The following is a 23,930-nucleotide window of genomic DNA, read 5'->3' on the forward strand; positions in this document are numbered from 1 at the left end:
CACCCACGTGTCCTCCCTGTATCCGGAGATTCTAGCCCTCATCTTCAGCTATCTCGACGTACGCGACAAGGGACGCGCCGCTCAAGTATGCACCGCGTGGCGCGACGCCGCCTACTATCGCTCGGTTTGGCGAGGAGTCGAAGCGCGACTGCACCTCAGGAAACAGGCGCCGGCGTTATTCGCTAGCTTGGTAAGACGCGGCGTGAAGAAGGTACAGGTGTTGTCATTGCGACGCGGCCTCAGCGACGTTCTAAAGGGCGTGCCGAATCTCGAGGCACTCAACTTGTCCGGTTGCTACAACATCACCGACTCCGGTATCACGAACGCTTTTTGCCAGGAATACCCGTCCCTCATCGAGCTCAACCTATCGCTCTGCAAGCAAGTGACGGATACCTCGCTCAGCAGGATAGCGCAGTTTCTGAAGAATCTCGAGCATCTTGAACTGGGTGGTTGCTGCAACATCACCAACACCGGTTTGCTGCTGATCGCATGGGGCCTGAAGAAACTCAAGCGACTGGATCTACGAAGTTGCTGGCACGTTTCTGACTTGGGCATTGCTCATTTGGCTGGACTGAATCGCGAGACCGCCGACGGTAATCTCGCCTTGGAGCACCTGAGTTTGCAGGACTGCCAACGATTGAGCGACGAGGCGCTCAGGCACGTGTCGCTCGGTCTAACCACCCTCAAGTCCATCAACCTGTCGTTCTGCGTGTGTATCACTGATTCCGGTGTCAAACACCTGGCCAGGATGTCGAGTCTACGCGAGTTAAACCTACGCTCGTGCGACAACATCTCCGACATCGGCATGGCGTACTTGGCCGAGGGCGGCAGTCGCATCACGTCGCTCGACGTGTCGTTCTGCGACAAGATCGGCGATCAGGCACTCGTGCACATCTCTCAGGGTCTGTTCAACCTAAAGTCCCTGTCACTGTCCGCCTGCCAGATCAGCGACGAGGGTATCTGCAAGATCGCCAAGACCCTACACGACCTCGAGACCCTCAACATCGGCCAGTGCAGCCGGCTCACTGACCGGGGTCTGCACACCGTCGCCGAGAGCATGAAGAATCTCAAGTGCATCGACCTGTACGGCTGCACGAAAATCACCACCAGCGGCCTCGAGCGGATCATGAAGCTGCCACAGCTCAGTACGTTAAATCTTGGTCTGTGGCACGTGCGGTGATGGCTTTTTCCGTGGCTAAGTGCTCTGGACGAACGCTGCCAACGTTACCGTCATCGTCATCGGCATCGTCATCGTTACCAAGGCGACGACGACTCCTCGCAGCGACCCAAGGATAACTACGTCTTCGCGCGCATGTTCCTGCCGCAGGCGGTAAGTCCGTTTCTGTCGCTCGGCGCACGAAGTCGCCCGAGCGCCCTCGACATCGGTATCTACGACGTCGTCGGCGAATAGCGTAAATAGCGAATTTAGCTCGTTTCTCCGCCCGAGATGGGAATTTCCCCTCTCTCTCTCTGGAGAGAGAGAGCGAAACAACCGCTGGTTCTCGAGGGGCACTGTTTTTCAAGATTGGCCCAATTTTTACCCTTTTAGAGTAAGTTTCCATTTCAAAGAATTTAGAGTTTATTTTCGTACTTTCAACATGACAAATTAAACTCGTCGAAATAATAATTAATTCGAATCTTTAATCTAAAAAATGTTATATGTCGATTACCAACTGCGTGTCGTTGATCGTAGCCTTGGAAGTAACGAGCGAGAATATCCCTGACGCGACGTTCGTTTCTTTTTTTTTTTCTAAATTTTCGAGAGTCGAGCGAGCCGAGAATTGAATCGAGTAATTTGAGACTCGTCGAACTCTTCGTTTAATTAATCTAGCGATCGTCTTTGACGCGCGACGATCAAGTACGATCGGAAATGCGTATGTGTGCTCGAAACGGTCGCTTTTTTTTTTGTTTAGAAAAGAAAGCTATCTTCGAAAAGACGTAATGCCATTTGCCTGAAAAACGGTGCCCTGAAAAACAGGCTCAGTTTTCAATCTTTTAAGAGTGAGATTTCTTCGGAATGACAATTTACTCTAAAAGTTTTAAAGAGAACTCTTATACTGATTACCGTGTTTGCATTACATAACACATAGGGATTACCTTTGCCATGGCAAATTCGAACTCAGCGATGCAATAATGGTTTCAATCTCTAAATTAGTTTTCTTATCGCCATTTTTTTCTTGGAACACGCGAGTTTCAACAAAAATGTTAGTAACAAAAATATGACGTAATGATCAAACGTCTGTGCATCCTGAACAAAAATTATGATATGTACTTTAAGAGTACATAATATACTTTTTTTTTTATTAAATAAGTTGAATTAATTCGAACGTGATAAATATTACTCATTCTTCGTTTGGATGTTTCGGATATAAAACGTGATTATCTTGATAATAATTCACTTATCTTTAATTATGAGCTGTTATACATAATTAATGACTGTGAAGTGCAATATGAAGTAGCACTTTCGACAAGTTTTCTATTTCTATTAACGAAATTGATCAAAGACCAGGGCCAGAATACAATCTTCAGAATACAACTTGAAGTCGCGGGTGCAGGTAAAGACGCTGGTGCAGATAAAGTCGCGGGTGTAGGTCACAGCACTAGCGAAGATCGTGGCGGCATTTTACATTTGCTTATATAAACAACTTCTCCTCTTACGGTTGCTGTTTTTCCAGACTTTCCAAAGTATTTATAAGCAAATTCTAATGGAGTTTCTTGCTGTTGTAATCATATTTTGGATTATTTTTTCTTTTGATATACATCGATCATAACTTAATTTGTTACGTAATTGATCTATTTGTTCTTTAGTATGTTTTAATGTAAACGCTTATTGTTTAGTTTACAATTAAAATATATCATTACATATTTATATTTTTCCCCATTTTAGTTTTATCATATATTACATCAACCTTTATTAAACTTTGATTTAATAATAGTTAATTTTGGATGTTCTGTATGGAGAGCTAATTGATTACGATTCCTCGAGGTTTTTCCTACTAGTTGTATCTGATAGTCATATTCTTTATAGTGAATAATGATTTAATTTTTTAAATTGTATTGCAATGGTTCTACACTAATTATTCGTAGTTTTCACGGGATGGAAGTTTGCGAGGAGGACGGATTGAGTCAGATGCTCGCCGTTGCAGGAAAATTTGAGTACAGGTTGAAGTAGTGGGTGCAGGTCATGAGCGTCGCGACACACATGCAGATGGAGACGCGGGGATATCAAATATTCGCGGATCAAACTCTGCGGAATTGTAATACGTCTTAACAAGGCGTTTTAAAGACCGGAAGCACTTGGATTACTTCATGTAAAATGGGACTAACAAGCGAAAAATTAACCATTTTAAACAAGAGGATTTAGGGAAATGAATGATGAAAAGATGAACTCGATTACCTTAATAATTCGATCTAAATTTCCATTTTGTTTTCGTGTGTGCGTCAATAAATAAATTCAGGTGAAAGATGGCTTGAGCAATCAGAGCGATCTCTATGCTCAAATCAGAATCGTTTAACAACTCAGATTTATCTTCTTGAAAATTATTTACTTTAATGACAGACTCTTGAACAACAATTTGATTGCACAAAATTCCAGCCCAAACATTAATTTTCAGTGGATGTTGTGTGTGGATATCTTTCATCCAATGGGGATTTTCGTCTGACCAATATCGCATGTTGTGCCTATTAACTTCTCCACTCAACTGAAAAGTAGCTTCATCGGAGAAGCATATCCAAAAAGGAAATGACTCATTTTCGTCACACCGTCTCATCATTTCCTCACAAAATTCTAATCTGCGATCGAAGTCGTCTTCCGAAAGTTCTTGCACATATTTTATCTTATAAGGATGGAACTTATTTGCTTTTAATACTTCATGGACAGACGATTTGCAGATACCAGTTTGTTGCGCAATCTTTCTAACCAAAGTATGGGCGATATATAGTGAAATATAGTCGGTGTCAAACAAGTAAATTATTACATTAAGGGCTATCTACATAAGTCGCAAACGCAGAACGCAGTTCGCAGACGAATTTGCGACAGCCAATCAAAAGCGTCAATGGTACTAATAACAGCTTTTGATTGGCTGTCGCAAATGCGTCTGCGAACTGCGTTCTGCGTTTGCGACTTATGTAGACGGTCCTTTACAGTGATGAACAATATAAAAGCAAATTACAAACTCAAATTATATTCATTACATTCATTTATCACATGCTTGATATCTATATTAATCTTGAATAACCGTGATTATTCTTGACTAGATCAATATTAAACTCGTGTAGATTGGTTCTTCAATCAAGCAATAAGCGCTAAATCTACTATAGGGCGATGATAAGACGATAACACGTGCAATGTTTTCGGTGCAGAAAATTAATTAACGTACTTTGTTACGCTATAAAAAAATCGCACAGTAAACGTTATGATATGTGGGCAAGTCATCATTACCTTCGTTTAGTCTTTACCTTCACCAAAAGATAAATTGTGATAAGATTCCAAAATGACAGTATAAACTGATGAAAAATTTCGCAATTGAATGAAGATTTACTATAAGATGATTTACTATAACGTAACAGTTTTGTCAGAATAAGATTTCTAAATGACAATTGAAAAAAATTAATGGATACAAATTTCTAAATGATATTTGTAAAAAATTTAACAAATTCAATTTGAGGTGTAAATATTTTAATAATTTCATCGCCGATCCGATACGACGCAACGAATGCGTATTTTGTAGAAATTAAATTAGTATCTACAATTATAATGAATAAAAGATATATATTGGCTGTATTAAAGTACAGAATCGGTGGTTAGAACAACCGTTACAATGCAGCTTAGAATGATCGGTGTGATATTCTATAAAGAGTAGTGGAAATCTATCTTTGACGATAACTTTATTAATTTTACGATAGTCAACACATACACGTGGGGAATCATCATTTTTTTTTTTTTAACAATGAGTACTGGCTTGCAAACTCTGAAGAACAAGACTCTCAAAAATTGATATTGTCCATGATGCGATGTCTAAACGTTTTTCAGCCACACTGCAGTTACGATGATCGACACAGTAGCAAAATATCAGCAGATTCTAATTAAATATTCGGTCAAAATGATAAATATTTCAAAAAATAATTCTTACGCGCATCGAATTTTTTATTCATTTTACAATTAGATATTTATTAGAGACACTTTGTCTTTCGATTTACGTAGAACATATGTTCTACTTCTGCGGGATATTTTTACAGGATTGTAAAAATAATAAAAATAATAAAATGGATTGCAGTAGCATGTAGAGGAGTATCAGTACAGTATAAAACATAAAAACAATATATATATATATATATATAGACATATATATATTTAAGCCCGGTCGCGGTCGCTTGAAGGGGAGATGGGCTTTCTAAAATGTTGCATATTTTTATTGAAAGCGTCAAGGTTGAATGTTGTTGCAATCAATAGTTAATATCTTTATTCCAAAATAGGCGAACTCTCATACCCCTCAGAAGGGTGCAAGGGATACTGGGTCATACTGGATCAAAGTAGTAAATTTTTTCTGAAAAAAAATCAATAGCGACAAAGTTGAATTTTTATCTATTTGGATATAATTTGGATATCAATTGTCGAGAAATATCATTCCCATACCTTTTAGATGATCACGAAAGCAGCCATATCTACCCGAACACATACAATTTTCTTACTCCATGTAAAATAGTTCATATTTTTTGGTTTAAAACCAGCCATACTCGCTGCAATCTCCTCGCAGAGAAGCCTACTCCTTGAAAAGAGTTTGCAAGCGACCTCAAGTTTGTACAATGTCATGTTAATTTTACGAATAATTCCAGTAATGTACAACTTCCAAGAGAACACGTTAGTGACTCTCTAAGAACTTTCACACAGACGTTTCACGAGGGAAGGGGGGGGGATGACATTTCCTTTTGAAGGAAGGATATTAGTGTGTAGCAAATTAATGGAATGAGAGATATTGAGTATCTCAGTTTCTCAGTTTTATTAGATTCTGTTAAAAATTCAATTATTTCGAATAGTAGTAACGTTGATCCAGTTATCAACTAACAACGTCAATGACTCTTGGGACACACGTTAGTGATAATTCAATTGTTATCAGTATAAAAATCGTATTTAGAGATAAGATAATATTTTGTAGATAATATTCTATAGGCAAATTAAATAAATGACGTAGAGACAGTAATGAACAAACCTTTGAGCAAACTCTTTGTGAGATACGAGTTCAAGACACATTATCATTTCTATCATTTTATGGTACTTTTTTTATGAATGATTTTATCCACAATAAATTCCATCTAGAAGTTGCCAAATCATCATTTTTAAACCAATTTAAATAGACTTCTTTTAAAACTTTTATTAGATCTTTCCAAAAGTAATTATAAAAACCGATTAATAATAGTTGTGCCATTTTTTTCAGGAATTGTTAACTGTGAATGTTCTGACCTTCTTACCCTTAAGTGATCTAAGAAGAGTATTCCAGGGATGCGTATATGAGGGGTGAATGTATCCCACTCAGGGAAATATGCGTCGAGGATGAGGGCGTATCCCACTTCTAAACTGTAAGATTACTAGGGAGAATGCGAACGTTAAAAGGACGTAAATATATCTCAGTATCACCTATCATATCTATTTTTTAATGTAATTTCCTTAATCTTTGAGCTAAATATGTAGGACATAAATTATCTCTCTCTTTTAAGGAAAATATTTTAAAATAATTTTCTACGTTTTTTATTCTATTTCTCAATATTTTTATAATTTTCTCGTGCGCTGCCTGTTATACCACGCTCGAACTCAATTGTATTAATAGTTGATAAAAATGTCATTGAACAAATGCCATCATTAATATCTGGAATCATTCTGTATATCTTCTTTGTCGCTGAACTAATTGCTTCTCCATCAAAGTATCTTATTTTTCCGAATTCACAAAGTCTCATTGAAAATCATGTTTCAGATAATTTTAATGATAAATTAACTTGTTGAGTAGAAAAGATAAATCTTCTAAATATGCGTTCGAGGATGTTATTCCTTATTGATAATTTGTTTGCAATTTGGTTTTGTTTGTATCTTATCACTACAACTTGTGGATTATCTCCTTGACACACGTCTATATCTAATCTATTTCTTTCAGCTGCTAATTTTATCATGAAATTTATCATTACAACTTGATTATCTCCTTGACACACGTCTATATCTAATCTATTTCTTTCAGCTGCTAATTTTATCATGAATATTGTTATTATTGTCCATAATTTGTGACGCATTCCTTCCATTCCACCCAGGTGATTTTTATCTGGAGACACTGATAGTGTTTCGGTGTTAAGTCAAGACGCAGCAACACTTAAAAATATTCGCCAATAATTGGATTTAATTTCTCGTCATAATCTAGTGGAAATAATCTAGAATTGTGTTAAAAACATTTGCTTGTAAAAACCAATAATGATTTGTACTAAAGAGTTGTTTAAAGTTAAACATTTGATCCATTATTTTTCCAAAATACCAAACTAAAGCATGTCGAAATTTGAGATTCCATTTACTCAGATCTAAATTAAATATTTCTTAAGTCTTCCTTGATACCTTGCAGTATCTGTTAACCTCCTCATCTGTTGAATTTCCCCATCTGTCATTGTTTGTTCAGGTATATATTTCATTATTTGTTTTGCTATATTGCTTATAATAGAGGTTTGAACTAATCTCTGAAAATATGTTTGTTTGACAAATAATCTTGCAGAAGGCTTTAACTCTTGTTCTTTTCTACAGTGTTGCTGTAAAGTGAAATGAATCAAAATAATTATTGTCAATATCAAAGATCTTGTTTTTTAATTCATTTTCATCACTCCTTGTAAAAATCTCTCAATGATTATAACTGGCTTAGGAGGAACTTTAAGGAAAGACTTGTTCTTTCCATATAGATTCTTGAAAGCGCAATGGTCATAGGATATAAACCATTGAATTGTCTCTAGTTGGAGATTCTGATATATTATCATATCTCAGATTATGAGTTTTAAGTGCCAACCTTGTCAATATCATAAGCTTTAAGAGGTTATAATCTGAATGAACGCTCGAAAACGTAGGATAATTTTGGGATTTTTTTGTAATTAAATGAAATAGGTGAAAATTCGCGCGATGTGTGAAGATCTTTAATGCAGTATATAATAATAGCAACACCGGTATTGCCGAAATATTATGCGTATACCGGTATTATGAAAATTTCGGTTGAATATCGGTATTCTACGTCCAATACCGGTATTTGATCTCGATTTTTCGTATACCGCTATTATTGAATAGAGGTATGGTTGATACCGGTATATAGTTGTTAATAAAAGTATTTCGGTTTTTAGTCCCTTGAAAATTTCAAGAAATAGGCTTCTCTGCGAAGAGATTGCAGCGAGTATGGCTGGTTACGGCATTGATTTTTCTCTACTTATTAGTATTTCGTCAATTATGATTTATGCAAACAAAATACTTTTTCAAAGTGTATCAGACAACTCGATTTATTTTTATAACATGAGGAAGAGTGAACACATACATATTATTACGTAGTTTTACGTCTTGAAATATTTGAGAATGGAATAGAACTATTTAAAGGAAACTCTGAATTAAAACGAAAGATATCTTAAGTTTGGTTAATATTACATTTAATTGTACAAAATTGGATTAAAAATTGAAATGTAGATGAAATTTCGACTCTTGGCAAGACTTAAAATAGAGAAGAGTAAAATTCTAAGTTAAAATAGACTTGAAATGTCGAACGTGTGCAAAGCTCGCGGAGTTAGAAATAGAACTAGGATTTAGAATGACTGAACACGATTAAAGGCATACACATGATAGTTCGCATTTATTCGATAATGTAATTTCATTCGCGACACTGGAAGTATTCGAAAAAAATTCGACCTTCGTATATATTTTTATCGGGCTTAGCATAGAAAGATCCAAGATTACTGCAATATCGCTACGTGCTAAGAGCTACGTGCTTTTTTGCATTGTGGCATGTCCTTGGTCTGTTCCGCGCTTCTTAATCTGCATAATTTGCATATTTGACGTAATAGTACATCTATCGGGTGTGATTTAAATTTCACAATCTACAAGCAATCATTATAATTATAAAAGTCGAGAAATACAACATTTTCTAGCTTTTTAAATGTTTGCGGCATGTTATGTATTTTCTGTTAATGGAAGACATTTATATTATGATATATACTGGAAAAATACAGTTATGTAATATGGGATGTACTATACTGTGTCATCGGCGAATAACACCCTAATGCTCGTAAAAATCGCTAAAAGCATTTTTAAACGTGCCAGGGATTAAGCAATATTACGTTTCGTTTCACGAGCCGCAGGGCACAAATTATACATATCTTCTGTTTTCGCAGAATAGAATGACTATTTTATATTTTTAGCAAAAATATTAAGTACTATTCGTTAAGTTTGTTTTATTTAATATAAAATTTTTAATATAAAAATATGGTAATATAACTTTTCCTTGTTCACATTGATTTTCTAAAGTTTTTTCGGTAAAGAAAGTTATTTACGAAAATTTAGTTTACGTATAAAATCATATTTAAAAGATAATAAAGTTGATAGCAGTTTTTATCTTCAAATCTAATAATATTATTAATTCGATAATATACCATTTTTTTCAGTAGTAAAATTATTTTTGGTAGTAGTTACAGTTTTATAATGTAACATTATATTAAATTGAACAATATCGTGGCTTGTTTCGAGCTTATAATTAGAACCTTAAATTAATATAATTAACATAAAAATATAAATACTAAATAATATTCTAAACAAACGTTTCGGCTTACAAAGCCTTCTACAGTGTTAGTGAAAATAATTAATACGTCGCGGTAGAGCACTCTTCTGAAAATATTACTTATTTTCATTGACTTAGAGTGAGCACTAAATTCAGATATGTATATATTTCGATACTACAGTGTCTAAAGATTATTTTGGTACCATAATCAATCGAGCATCTAATTATTTGACGATCGGGAAACGAACTTTAGTGCGCGGCGCGCGCTCTACCGCCCATTGGTGCCCATTGATTAGCATTTATCGCGCTGATCTAATGTAATGTCGCAACACCTTGGATTTGCTCTTTGATATGCAGCATTTCAGAAATAATCCTTTTATTGTCATTTCTTTCAATGTCTAGAATTGTGATTCTCTCCCAATCAAAAATAGATCATTAAATATCAGCAAATAAGATGTAGCGTTTGGCTCGTAGATCTTTATATCTATTATTTACTATTTAATTTATTTTTTAAAAATATGTGGTTGAAGCAGGTTTGGGTCATCCGTGGTGAGCTCATTATACATTTTACAACTGATCTCAATCGCCATTGGAGATCTCAATCGTGCTCGGAGTGAACGTCGTATTTAAATTCACTTCCATTGGTGCTGGAGACCCTGCAAAAAAGGATGACTCACCTACATCTTTCGATTATATGGAAGTTGGTGATAACATGTTCTGTTGGAGTCGCGAAGGTTTGTTAAGTCCGGATCTACAATAGGTGTTTTATGCCTTATGCCGTAAGAAACTGGCCAATTACAGTCGAAGAAGTTGGCGATAACATGTTCTGTTGGAGTCGCGAAGGTTTGTTAAGTCCGGATCTATAATAGGTGTTTTATGCCTTATGCCGTAAGAAACTGACCAATTACAGTCGAATCCGAAAAGAATAAGAGACTATGATTCGCCCATTTCTTATGGCTTAAGGCTTAAAACCCTATTGTAGATCCGGGGTAATGGTTGGAGGGACTAGCCTTTTGGGTATTCTGAAATAATTCTATTCCTGCTTTCTTTTCAATTTATGTCAGTTCTCTCTGATGTGGCCTGGCTTCTTGCAGTAAACACGAAACTACTTTTGCTGGGTGCACGTCTTCGCTGCATGACCAGTTTTCCCACAATTGCCGCATCGTTGATCCGGTGCCTTCGGTTTTCCTGTGGTCGATTGCCGCTTTTCTGGGTCTGTAGTTAGCGAGGTAATTTGATGCATGACATCTAGGAACTCGTTCACTGTCTCTGCTTTAAAAACTGCCACTGTGGCACGGAGAGAGAAATTTCCGATGCCACTGACCAGCATGTGTATCGCTTCTCGTTGTGGTAGGTCAAGGCTATACATAAGCGCTAAGCGATCTATCGCGTATTCCTGGAATGACTCTTTCGGATAATTCCATTTTCGTGCTTCTATTCGTTGCAGCGCTACGTGAAACAGAACTTTTCTGTCGAAGCGTCTAGAGAGCTTCCTTAAAATTTGCCCAGGATTCGATCATGGGACCCAATCCTAGACCATCTTCGTTTTCCGCCCTTTGATGTTTTGACTAGCGGTTTTCCCTCAACCCCATTTTGACTCTACACACGTGCGTTCGGATTTTGGTTCTCGAGTTTGCTGAGATACATTTTCGCTGGTTGTTGTTGCTGCTGTTGCATCGTTTATCCTTATAAGGACTGAACAATGAACAGATTTCTGCAGTTTTATGCAATAGATGGTTGTTGCTTGGTGCTAATCGTGATATTTCTGACACTGCCAAGAAATTGGTTTATCACGTGCTTAAATTTTATGATGTGCGAATTTCGCTCCACATAATAACTTAGGAATCGTTCTTCTTGGATTCTGTACACTAGGACGCATATAGGACATGAAACTATTTCTATAGACATCTCGATGCATCAGAGCTTCGTAGGGCCTCAAAGTCAAATAGCGATTTCTCTCTGTTATGTGTTCGATGGGTGATTCGTAGGTCGATGAGCTCGGTAAAACTTCTTCGTTGGAAATTTTACTGAGGAATATGGAGATATCCGTGAAGGACCATAAAGTCTACAGATTCTTCTAGGTCGACATTATTGTCCCAATTCATTTGGCTCTCCTCGCCGGCCACACACACACATAGAAGCACATTCTCCTCCTTGACGAAGTCGTTTTCAACCTCCTCAGGCGGGGGCCTCCTCCTCCCTCGGCCAGCTTCTCGAAACAAAAATTTATTCTGGGTCGAAAATCTGGGCTAAGAAACTGAATACTCTGATCGAAAAAGCACGGCTGATTTTAAGTAAGTATTAATCATATAATATGTATATACTGGAACACCAGTTAACCTAATTACAAATTCTTTTATGTATATTATACAACAGCATATCTGGTATTCAGATTCACGGTTTGACCGAGCGGAAACGAAAGAAAAGTCTTTTGTAGACACGAGAGATTATACGTATGAATGCGTATATATTTCCTTTATCTACGTACGCGGTAAGATTAATAACACAATTAAAAAATAACACGTGGCGCGCGCTCTGATCTAGTTTACGAAAAATATGCGTGACGTAACTCATTGCTACCTTTCAAGAAATTCTGACTGAAGAATATGCATGAGGATGGATAAGACTTTTTGAAACATCAACGTCAGGAGATGGATTTGGATTAGCAGTTTTCTTCGCTCTCCAGTTCTGCGCTCTGAACCTATTTTCTATGTTGTCTTGGAGCCTGGTTCTGTTGTGGTCTCCTATCTTGAAAAGATCTTTCGATCTCAGTTTGGGAATTCCACTCCTTGTTTTGTTCCCAGTCCTTATTTAACACATAATCGAAAGAATTGAGTCACGTTTAACCGGTTTAACCCACAAATAGGATTTATTGAAAATGTAACAAATTACGCACTTTTCACGCTCATGCTTAATTTACTTTATAATCGGTCAAAATTATTTAAGAAAATCTCGAATAAAGCTCGAAAATCTACTTTCGCATCCGTGTTCACTCGCGTACTACGTATCCGCGTTTCGAGTTTTTTTTATAGAAATAATATTTAATTTCGCACACGTTTATTCACGTAACGCAAATCTGCAACCAATTTCTCTTTAAACTCTCGGACATACCGTTCGTAGTCCCAGTCTTCTTCAATGTCGATATGCTGGTAGTTTAGGAACCCGTTTTTCCAGGTTCCTGTAATCCACGCCTCTCTCCTGCCTTTGCAATCTCTGCAAGAACTATCTCTTCTTCCTGATCGGGTCTCGGACAATTCGGTTATAATTGAAAATGTATTATAATTTTCAAAATATAAAAAGTAATTAAATTTAATTTGATTTTGAAATTTTCAAGAAATACAATTAAAGTTCGTTAATGTTTATAACGAAAAACGTTATTGAATTTATTTTGTATAGATAGAAAGGCCTCGAAAGATTAAATAAATAAACGTCTTCCCTCATCTTCTCGGTATTAATTTCATGATTACGCTCGGTAACTACGTTCGAAAACGTCCTAACTTGTGCCGTCACCATCATAGGATGAACAGCATCCTGACCCAAATATCTCGTTCCACGATTCACCAGTACTTGTGGGCCTGTCCCGGTCGTTGTAATTTTGGGCTATCCGCACCTCTGGTTCCCGCGCCTTCTCTAGTATGGGGCCTCGATTAAAAGATCTATTAAGTAAGTTATTAAGTAATTAGTGGTTTCGGAGAACGAGAGAAATGTAGAAAAATTCTTTTTTTCTATGTTATTGTGTCTCACTATCTTTTCTATTTTGACTGTACTTCCTACATACTTTTGAATATTTTCTTGCGTGGATCTTCCCGTACTTGCTTCTCTATCTGAGCCTGCATTTGAAGTCTCGGGAGTTGTCTCCAATGTTTTCGAATTTGGGGCGTGTCGGTGGATGGATCCATTCCTTGATTTTTTTAGCGCTACTGTATCTATTTTTTTCAGTATGGGGGGGGGTCTAGCTTAATATTAATTTAGAGCTTAATATTAATTTTGCCTCTCCATCGCTTTCATATATCATCTCTCGTCTCTTATCTCTATTCTTTCGTCTTCCTTCTGTCGTCTCACTTTGGTCTCTTTCATTTTTCGTATATCATTTCGTTTCTCCTTGCTCACCTATATATACACAAATATATAATAAATATATATAATACGGGGTTTATGTATATATTATTTATACATAAGGTCTAGGTTAATGGGGGTATGAACAACGCCTCATCGCAGACCAACATAATGCGTAAAAAAGAATTGGAAAAAATGGACGGAAACATCTCATTACGATGGGTGCGATCTGCCGAGTGCAAGCCTTCACGGAAGCCGTATTGACTGATTTTACAAAGTTCAAGGATCAGCTAGGTTTTTTCTTTTTTTTTTCCTAGTTTAATTCCTTTGAAGGAATAATTGGTCGTTTGGGAATTTATCTTCTCTTGCTATTATTGATAAAATGTTGATATATATGTTTTATAATTTTGGTTATAATATTTGTTTAAGCTTTAGACGGCTTTAGATTTTTGTAAATCACTGTGGCTTGCCGCAAAAAAAATACTCTTATCATATACTGAATATATTACATCACTGGTATAGTATATTCTGTGTCTTCTTACATTAATTGATTCAGTTTTAAAGTGAGAGTAAAAAACTGAAAGGTTAATTAAAAATAAAACGAATAATTGTGACGCAACATTAACAGCGATAAAAATTCTTTGAATGTGATTTAACCAATCACAAGAAAATAAAACGTAATTCACGTACTTCGTTCCGTTAACGAACTGTCTGCGACGGGGGATGATAGTAATGCCAAGATTGCACGTGATACTTCTGGTCTATTCAAGGACTATAATCATCTTTGCTCGGTCGCTCAACGCGCGAATTGTTCAGACACCAGGATGCTGCATTGTCAAGATTAAATCCGAATTAGCTAGACGTCCTAATTGGTTGTTAAATAAGTATCATTTTATTTGCGTTTTTTGATGACAAAATTTTTTGAAATTTTTTTTTAAATATGCATACCTTTACCCAGTGACTATCTAATGTCTAAAAAAAAAACAATCTAAAAAATGTCTTTCTGCACAAATTAATTTTTATCCATTTGAATTATATTTCTCTGAGTTTAAATAATTTTTTAATTTTAAAAAAGTGGATGAAAAATCACTATCTGATTTTTTAACTTAACATTTATTAACGTCAATTCTGTATTGTTCGATAAACAACTGAAAACAGTTGCTATATAGAGATAAAGTGTGGCATTAGTGTGTCTCGGTTGTTTCCCACGCTTATTTATTCGAGGTGACGCGATGCGAAAGTTACATACTTTGGGTCTTTGTAGCTCTGTACGTGGAGATCGAACGTTCGTTCGAGGAAGAAAAGAGGAGGAGGAGAATCAAACCGTACGGCATGCGTGCGTGTTCACTTCTCTCGTTTCTTCCGTGGAACCTGAACATTCTGCCGAAGGAATAGTGTGGAAGTTGCTGCTCCTGCCGCACAGCAACTTAAAAAACTTTCTAACCTCTTTATGTATGATTTAGTAAAAAAAGTGAATAAAGTGCTCGGCGCTGGCGCCGATGCTGATAAACTAATTGTTTTTCAGAGTTAGCAACAAAATCGAAAATGGACATATTTTGATAGTATATGCTACGAGGAACATGGTACCAAAAACATGAGCAACTAACTCTGTAACATGTAGCTTTTAATCATGACGCTGCTACGCGTGTGACGATGCAGTTTTGATTATTTATCGATATTTGTTTAACAACGTAATTTTTTGTATATTTTTTTACATTATCTTGGAGCAACAAAAAAGCAACAAAATCTGATGTACTTGTTTTTTTGATATTGCAGCTCTGTATATATTTTTTTATTATGGGAGGTCTCCAGCTTGCCATTAGGCTGGACCCACCCATTTCTTTTTTTTACTGCTAAACGGTTGGAACAATAAAATTCGCTCTAGAGCAATTAATTAGTAACAAAATAGCATTAAATTTTTGACTATGTCCGAACTCAATTTACGCTGGTAGGGGGGTCCAGCTTAATAGGGGTACTTTACACCCCAAGAGAGACAGAGGTGAAGATTTAGAATATACTGACAATTAGAAAGCATGTGGAAATCGAATTATCAAATGACTCTAATTTTTGTTCACTTAAATACTTACCGAAATGTTTTCCCGCAATTTTGACATAGATAGTGTTTTTTATTTACATGTATTCTTGTGCCCAAATTTTCTTTACGCTTAAATGATTTTTTACATCGCTTACATTCGTAGGATTTAACTACAGTATTACGTTTCCATATTATAAATGTGAAACAATATGTTGTTTCAAACTTTTTAAGGAGGTTAATTGTTTATCTGTAATATTAAAGGAGGATTGTTATAAAATAACAACTGAAAATTGTTAAAATAATACAAAGTTATCAATAACAATATCTAAAAACATTCAATATCACGAACTACATAGATCTTACCGCACAGTTGACATGTATATTCTTTTTTTTTGTTTCTATTTTATAAATTTGGGACCATAATGTCCTAGAAATTTAATTTGAGCCTTTTCTTCTATTGTACTGAAAAGTTATTACTACAACTTTTTTTTTTTTTTTGAACACGGTGCCCTTGAAATTTATCTATCTAAAACTAAAAAAATATTTTTTATACGTGCTTTAATTCACTTTTAAGAGATAAAATATCTCTTACAAAACAATCTTTTTGGGGGGGGGGGGGGATTATGATGAAACAATTTTTTTTTAATTATTTTATTTACTATCCCTACCCCATTTAACCTTTTTGCTAACTTTTGATTTTTTTTAAAGATAAAATTAAAGGTTATTTTAAGACAAATTTAACCATATATGGTGAAGTTATTTTTTCCGAAGTATCATTTTTGAGAAATAATTACAAACACTTGTATACGTCCATCATCTCTACTCGATTCTTCACTAGCATGTTTTGCTGCGCATTTTTACATAATAGAAAATAACGATATAAACAAATCTATTTCGGGAAAACTCTGTATATATATGTATAATCACAAAAGTAGTTCAGTACATCAGTGTACCAGTTGTTTCGACTTTCTAAGTATTTCAAGAATTTATATCAATATTTATATTTTTCGGTTATTACCTCCTTGGGTTTTTATTACTTTATATTAATATTTATATCTTTTGGTCATTACCTTGGTTTTTATCACTTTATAATAATATTTATATTTTTTGGTCATTACCTTGGTTTTTTATCACAAAATTTATAAAAAAAGAACTATTTAATCGAAAGAACATTTAGAAGCAGAAAGTAATTGATTTGTTGAGAATATTAAATATTATATTACTCGTTATAGATTTGAAAATATATATAATTTTGATGAAAGCGGATTTCAATTAGAACTATATGCTGGTCATTCATTGGCAATTAAAGGCAAAAAAAGTTGGAGTGTAGTACAATCTATATCAGTAACTGTATATATATAGTTACACGATACAACCAATTATTTCAAGAGATGATAGATTACAAATATAAATTAAAAATACTAATATAAATTTATTTAAAATTTTAATATATGTGCTACAGTCTATCGAACCTTCTTAAGTGGTACGCACATTCGACTACTCTCCCCTAATTGTAATTCACAAATTATTAATGAGAAAAGACACAAAGGAGAAAAAGATTAAATAAAGAGAGAAAATAAATAAATACTTATATTATTTATGTTATTTAATTATACATAAATATATTATATGGATAAATTTTATTTTTATTTAACACAAGTTCGGTGTTTGTTATTAGAGGTACCGTTGCATCCGCACATTCAATTTCCTCTTCCTCTGAGTTTGTTACCTTTGATTCTTCCCCGAGATTTAATAATTGGGACAGAGCAAATAAAGTTCCCTTTTCGTTATCTTGACAGTTTGCTCCTATCTATGGAGTGCTTAGATGTAAAATTATACACTAGAGACTTGAATTTATAACAAATAAAAAGAATGTGATGCAACAAAATTATGTTACACAATGATTGTATTCCAATGCAATAATATAGTAAAGTGACATGAGAGAGAGAATAAAGTTACAAATAATGTAAATATAATTTATTTATTTAAAATGTATAACAAAGGTGATGATCATGAAAGAAATGTTATTATATACAAAAAGATTTTTTACCATACACGAACTATTATAGCAATGCCACTGCAAACATCGTATATTGCTTTTGAATGTTTTTTTAGAAATAAAATTTTTTCGATATATCAAACTCTTCTGGTTTAAAACCTATATAACCACTTTTATGTATCAGGTACATTTGAATAAATTTTTTAATTTTGGCGTATAAATTAAAAATGTGTCAGTGATTGCAGTTTTAAAATGGGAAGCATGACGATATCAGAAAAATGTTTTATAAAGTTTTTCCATAAGGGGAAGTCATACACATTCAATGGTTGTTTCTGACCTGTTCCTACTATAGTTAGAAGAACAAAATTTTGTACAGATCTATTTCTTACAACAGCATCAGGATAATAGCCAGTCCATGAATCTAATAATAAAACTGATTTAAGACCAGCGTTTGAAAAATTAACTTTTCTTAACCAAATTTCAAAATGATGTGAAGTTAACTTTACACATTTAGAAGTCATAACATAAATATTAGTTTGCCTGAACATTGTTTCCTATACTCTAGAACAGAATGTTTCAGGGTTTTTTTTTAAACAATGAAAAGTTGTTGATATTATATTTTTTTAATTCTTTTTTATTTTATAGAAATTTTATTGAATTTTTCAGTTTGAGCTTTAAAGTTTAATTTTAATTTTTTATTTAACTTTATATCTTGCATTCTGTCCTAATTTAGGACATTCAGCGATAGGTAGGGTTAATAGTAAGGTTCTGCACGATGATGCATTCGAATCTTATTTAGATCAATCAGCAACTAGATCCAGAGGAGTTTTCCTTTTCAATCTTCGAATTGGGTTTTTTTCTGACATGAGATGTCTGACTAGAGTATTCGGGTGGTTTCTGATTTTGTCTCTGTAGACTTTATTCTTGGATTCGATTTCTTCTTTGACGGTTGATTCAAATCGTGATGCAAAGTATTATCGATCATGAACCAAGGAGCATTTATATGATTATCCTCAGGATTTTTGATTGAAATCTTTGCAAGATTTCAATGTTAGAGTGGGATACTGTATTCCACAACTGGATCCCATGGGTTCAAACAGATTTCAGTATGGTTTTTTATATAAGCAACTTATTTGCGAGATTTAGCATATTGTATTTGACGTAACGAAAAAAGGCGTAGGGAATTTTAAGTTAAAAAAGTTTTGAAGTAAAAATTCCCTACGTATGCGTGCCGACGAGTATATGAACGCGGGAAATTCAAATAGAGCAATTCTTAACAACAGTAATTTCTTACAGTATATCAATCATATGACAAGTCAATTTAACGTCAGTCTTATTAATTTTCTCACGAGCAGTTGCCATATTATTGGTTAATTTTTCTTTGATATTATGCTTTTTCATTTTCATCCTACTACATCATCAAGTTTATTAGTAAGATATTCGTCATGAGTCGCGCAAAATGATTTTTCATATATACAAAATAAGCTTAACCACAACATAACTTTTGGATCATATAACCATTGCTTATTGTTATTAATAATATATAAATTGTTATATATTTTGATTAATTTTTCATATAAGTCGTGTTAACGCACTTCGATAAAAAAATTATTGCAATAGCGTTTCAAAAAAGTGACCCCAGCAATGTGATATGTTCACTTCGCTCAATTGTTATACACTAACGCGTTTTACGCCATACCAACCGCATCGTAATGTAGTTAGAGAATCAAACTACTGGTAGATGAAGCGTCATGCGTTATTTCGGAATTTAAGTTTGTGAAAACGTAGTCCAAACTTTTGGTGGGGTCAAAGTGACCCCCAGTGATTATCTAGAGTTAAATGTATATATAATGTAAAATATGTAAAATTAGAAAAATGGGAAAATTACTATAAAAAGAAAATTAATTTATGTACATATTTATTAAAACAATTAATAAATAATTTTGTAGAAAAATTATTATACTCGAATATGTACACTTGTTTTTCACACACACACACACAAGCTTCAAATGTCGTTTCATCAGGAAATAATCTCAGAACTTTGTTGTGTTTGAATCCAAATTTGAATCATAGTCTTCTGTTAAACTTGTGTAAACCTTCGACTGTAATGCCATGTCTCAATCGGAAGTGAGCAGTGATCATAATTTCTGTATGAAATATGCGATTGCCTCATATTTGATCCTTCAAACATTCTATGATTCTTCCTTTTTTACAACAATAATTCTACATCTCCTCTACCGACATATCTTGCGGAACTTGGTTTTCTCTTGTTGCTATACTTTCATGACTTCCTGTATTTGATGGAACTCTGGACAGAATTTGAACGGGAGTTTGCTATTGAGGCACTTCCTGATGAATCTTGATTTTCTCTTGCTGCTATACTTTTATGACTTCTTCTATGTTATATCTTGTGTGCGATATAAATATTCCCCAAGTTAATGGGGAGGTTTTTTATGTTACGTCCTGAGTCGCGTGTTTTCGTACAAAGCGGTCCCGAGACGCAACATAGAGTCTTGGAAGCGCGAGCGCGGAGCGGGGCGCGCGGGGTGAAGCCTTGGCTTCGGCTGAGGCTTGTTTATCGATATGTTTTTACGCATTGAGGCAGGCTGCTGTCACCAGTGCCATCGTTATAGGCACGAATTGAATTATAATCTTGCTAATTGAGTTCCTTTATTATACTATGCCTAGGTTAGTCGTGTTCCCTTGTTATGCACAGGAAAGAAAATAAAACAGAGAGTTAGAGGAATTATCAGGTAAAGAGCGTCCGTAATACACGAAGGTGTACGAGAAAGTTGTGAGGATATAAAGATCTCTTTTCCTGAGGGCAGCTGTGATATTTTCATCACACGCTTCACTCTATCTACGCTCTCTGATTCCTGTGCGGGAAAGGGAGCAAGGAGGAATGATAAAGGGCCTTATAGGCAAAGAAAAGGAAGAAAAGTAAAAGCTAATAATTTTAATATCCAAATTACAGGGCTGATTATTAATAATGCGCGGCTTGCTAGTAATTACAGACGGCCTCGTGGGTTTGCGGGTGGGTGCTACGTATGACGGTGACCGCTGCGGCGCGGGCCGTGGTGCAGGTTGCCCTTGTTCCCCGTCCGGGTCTTTTTCCGGGACGGCCGCTGGAGGAATGCTTGTCGCGGGCGATCCTCGATCCTGGATTCGCACGTCCCTGGGGCCGAATCGGCTTCCTCCTCCCAGTGAGTCGCGGGGTCGAACTCCCCGTACGCGAGGAGTGCTCGTTGCAACTCTTTTAAGTGCACGCGCCACCCTCTCTTTCCCCTTGGGCGCTTCTTCTTAGGCATCTACATGCAAAAGAAGATTATAGTATAGAAAGGGGCGAAAGGGGGTGTGAATGCGGAGGCCTCGACACCGTGAAAGGCGCTCGTTTGAGCTCCGCAGGAGGCGAGCTTCGTCGTCGCTTTGGTTTAGAGCACCGCCGAAGCTGTGGCTGGGAGTAGCCCCTCTGACGCCGCAAAGGTGCACGATCAGGGCCGGAAATTCGGGAAGACGGAAGTGCCTGAGCGCTAGTTAAAGCGCTTGGTGATCTTACCGTGGTTGTTGATAGGAAGATATGATGAGGAAAAATGAGGAGGTTGAAATAAATTCTGCTTGTTGTTGATTGTATCGGTTTTATTCAAGAACGCTTTTTCGTACACGTTGCTTCTTGCATCACCGTAGTACAATAAATCCGTTGGTTCCGCTAGTTTTCGCGAAGAAGGCGAGCAGCGCCAGAGCGGCATGCCCTGTATTACATCCTACTTATCGGGACGCCATGTTCCAACAGGGTCGGTAATGGAAAAACTGTGCATGCCCCTATACCATTCGACAAAGGCGACATAAAACATTTATAAACCGCGCAATAAAGAAAACGCCTAAATTAAATTTCCTTATAGTAAACTATGATGTGCTAACACGACAAGAAATAATTAAAATTTAAAGAAACGAACGCATGCATGTTCGATAAACGCATACTTAACAATATGGCTCCCATCAGTTTAGTTACATCTAGTCCCAACTCCTTAGCACCCTCTAATGCATCAGTGCTTAAAACAGTTGCTTTGGACATTGTATAGATATTTCTGTTATCTTTAGTTGTAGCTTTATCTATAATACCTGGTATGACTGAAACTGTCGGAGTTGCCTTTTTTTTTCTAAAATTTGATTAAACCTTCAAGAGTGATTGGTCTAACCGAATTAAATTAAGAAATAATTTTGAAGAAAATATAGTCTAATCTCTCTATAAAAATAGATAATCATATTGAATAATAATATAATAATAAGGTTCAATATGTATAAAACAAATGAATATTAAAAGGGCATAGAACCAGTATTTTAACAAATAATTATAATTAGTATAATAACATTAAACACATAAATACATACGTTTCAACTCCGATCGGGTCATTTTCAATGTAAAAGACAAAATTTTAACTTAAACATCCGGTAATAATAAAAAACTTCAAATTACTTAATAAAAATAAAAACAAAATAACATAAAGTCGCTGACATAATATACATACATAAAAAATTAATTAATTAATTGTAACATTTCATAATGATTAAATAATACAATGTCTTAAATAGCTATTGTAAAAAAGTCAAAACTCAGAAGAAAAGAGTAAGTAATTATCACAATATCTTAATTCTGTAAGAATATTCATGTCGATCGAAGTCAAATATAAGTAGTCCCATTGAAAATAAAATTAAGTTGCAATAACAAACATCTATAGGAAAAATATGTAATATGTAACACAAAATTAAACAAATTATCAAAAATTATTTTACAATGTTAGATGAATATAAAAGTAACGGAAATTATTTTACCTTATCAGAAGAAAAAACTTAAAAAAGGAGTTATGATCTATTGAAACTATAAATATGCCGACACGAACATCTCTTCTCAGATGACGATGAAAAATAAATAAATTTATAAAATTCACATGTATATCAACTTAAATATAATTAAACCATTTTGCACTTGTGAAAGCAACCGCTCACGAGCACGTCAGACAATATAATATTGAATAATATTCTTAATAATGTGAATATCAAGAAATATATTAAAATATCTAATTTATTAATAATAATTTGCATATATGAAACTTTTCATAAACAGAGGAATTGTATATATTCAAAAATGGGACATTAATAAAAACTAAAGTAATTCCATTCGATATACATTTCTATTAATTTCATTATTATTAATGTTGGACAGCACTTGCGTAACGTCTGGATGATAACATGTAGTGTCAAATATAAAACTTATTAATAACTCTCAAATTTCAAAAAATGACAATAAAAGGCAAATGAGAGTAAGGCGCGGTAATTGGTGCGCAAAAATCAATTATATATATATATAAAACAATATGTGGTAATATCTTACATAGATGTATTTGAAAAATGTAGTGTCAAGATCGAAAATCGAGCGTTACGTAATTGTAAGACGAAAAGTGCAGAGTGCACTTATATGAATTACATTTATTGTTTGACAAATTGAATTAATATCTTGTAAAATTGTATTACTTTAGTGCTGTGTTGCTTGAATTAAAACCAACAAGAGAAATTAAATCGTAAAAGAATTATAGACGAGAAACGATTGAATGTAATAAAGGAGTAGGAGAATATTGGGAGTGGGGTTTCTACATAATGAGCAGCAATATAAAATGCTCTGCTACGCGAATGTCATGGTCAGTTCAGACATCGTTAGAAATCGTGTTAGTAACATTGTGTACCAGTGTATCAGTTGCTACGATTTTGTAAATATATATTTAAAAAGTTTAATATTCATATTTTCCGTATAATTGTATTTTTAGTTTGTAATTATATTATATAAAATTCTTATTTCTCGTATTTTTGTTACAGTATTGAACAGAAACGTCTTTTGTTATTACTTTTTTGTGGGAAAACTCTTAACAGTTATTATACATTACATACAAACGTTTATGTATTATATGTATCATTGAATTTCTCATTAAGAAGAAAGATTTAAAAAGGTACAATAAATATCATATAATATATACTTGTCATTTTAAGACTAATTGTAAATTAAAATTAATCTTTA

The 23,930-nt window shown here is 34.8% G+C and overlaps 1 protein-coding gene across 1 annotated transcript in view; it reads left to right on the plus strand.

The window, feature by feature from the left end:
* Positions 1-1,675, plus strand: part of LOC108761079 (F-box/LRR-repeat protein 14) — a 2,794-nt gene extending 1,119 nt beyond the window's left edge. The window contains exon 3 of the mRNA XM_018507413.1: positions 6-1,675. Within this exon, the coding sequence (XP_018362915.1) occupies positions 6-1,180 (1,175 nt within the window). The 3' untranslated portion in view covers positions 1,181-1,675. The remainder of the gene's footprint in view (positions 1-5) is intronic.
* Positions 1,676-23,930: the final 22,255 nt, after the last annotated feature.

This window comes from Trachymyrmex cornetzi, unplaced genomic scaffold (assembly GCF_001594075.2).
Source record: "Trachymyrmex cornetzi isolate Tcor2-1 unplaced genomic scaffold, Tcor1.1 scaffold24, whole genome shotgun sequence".
NCBI classification, from domain to species: Eukaryota; Metazoa; Arthropoda; class Insecta; order Hymenoptera; family Formicidae; genus Trachymyrmex; species Trachymyrmex cornetzi.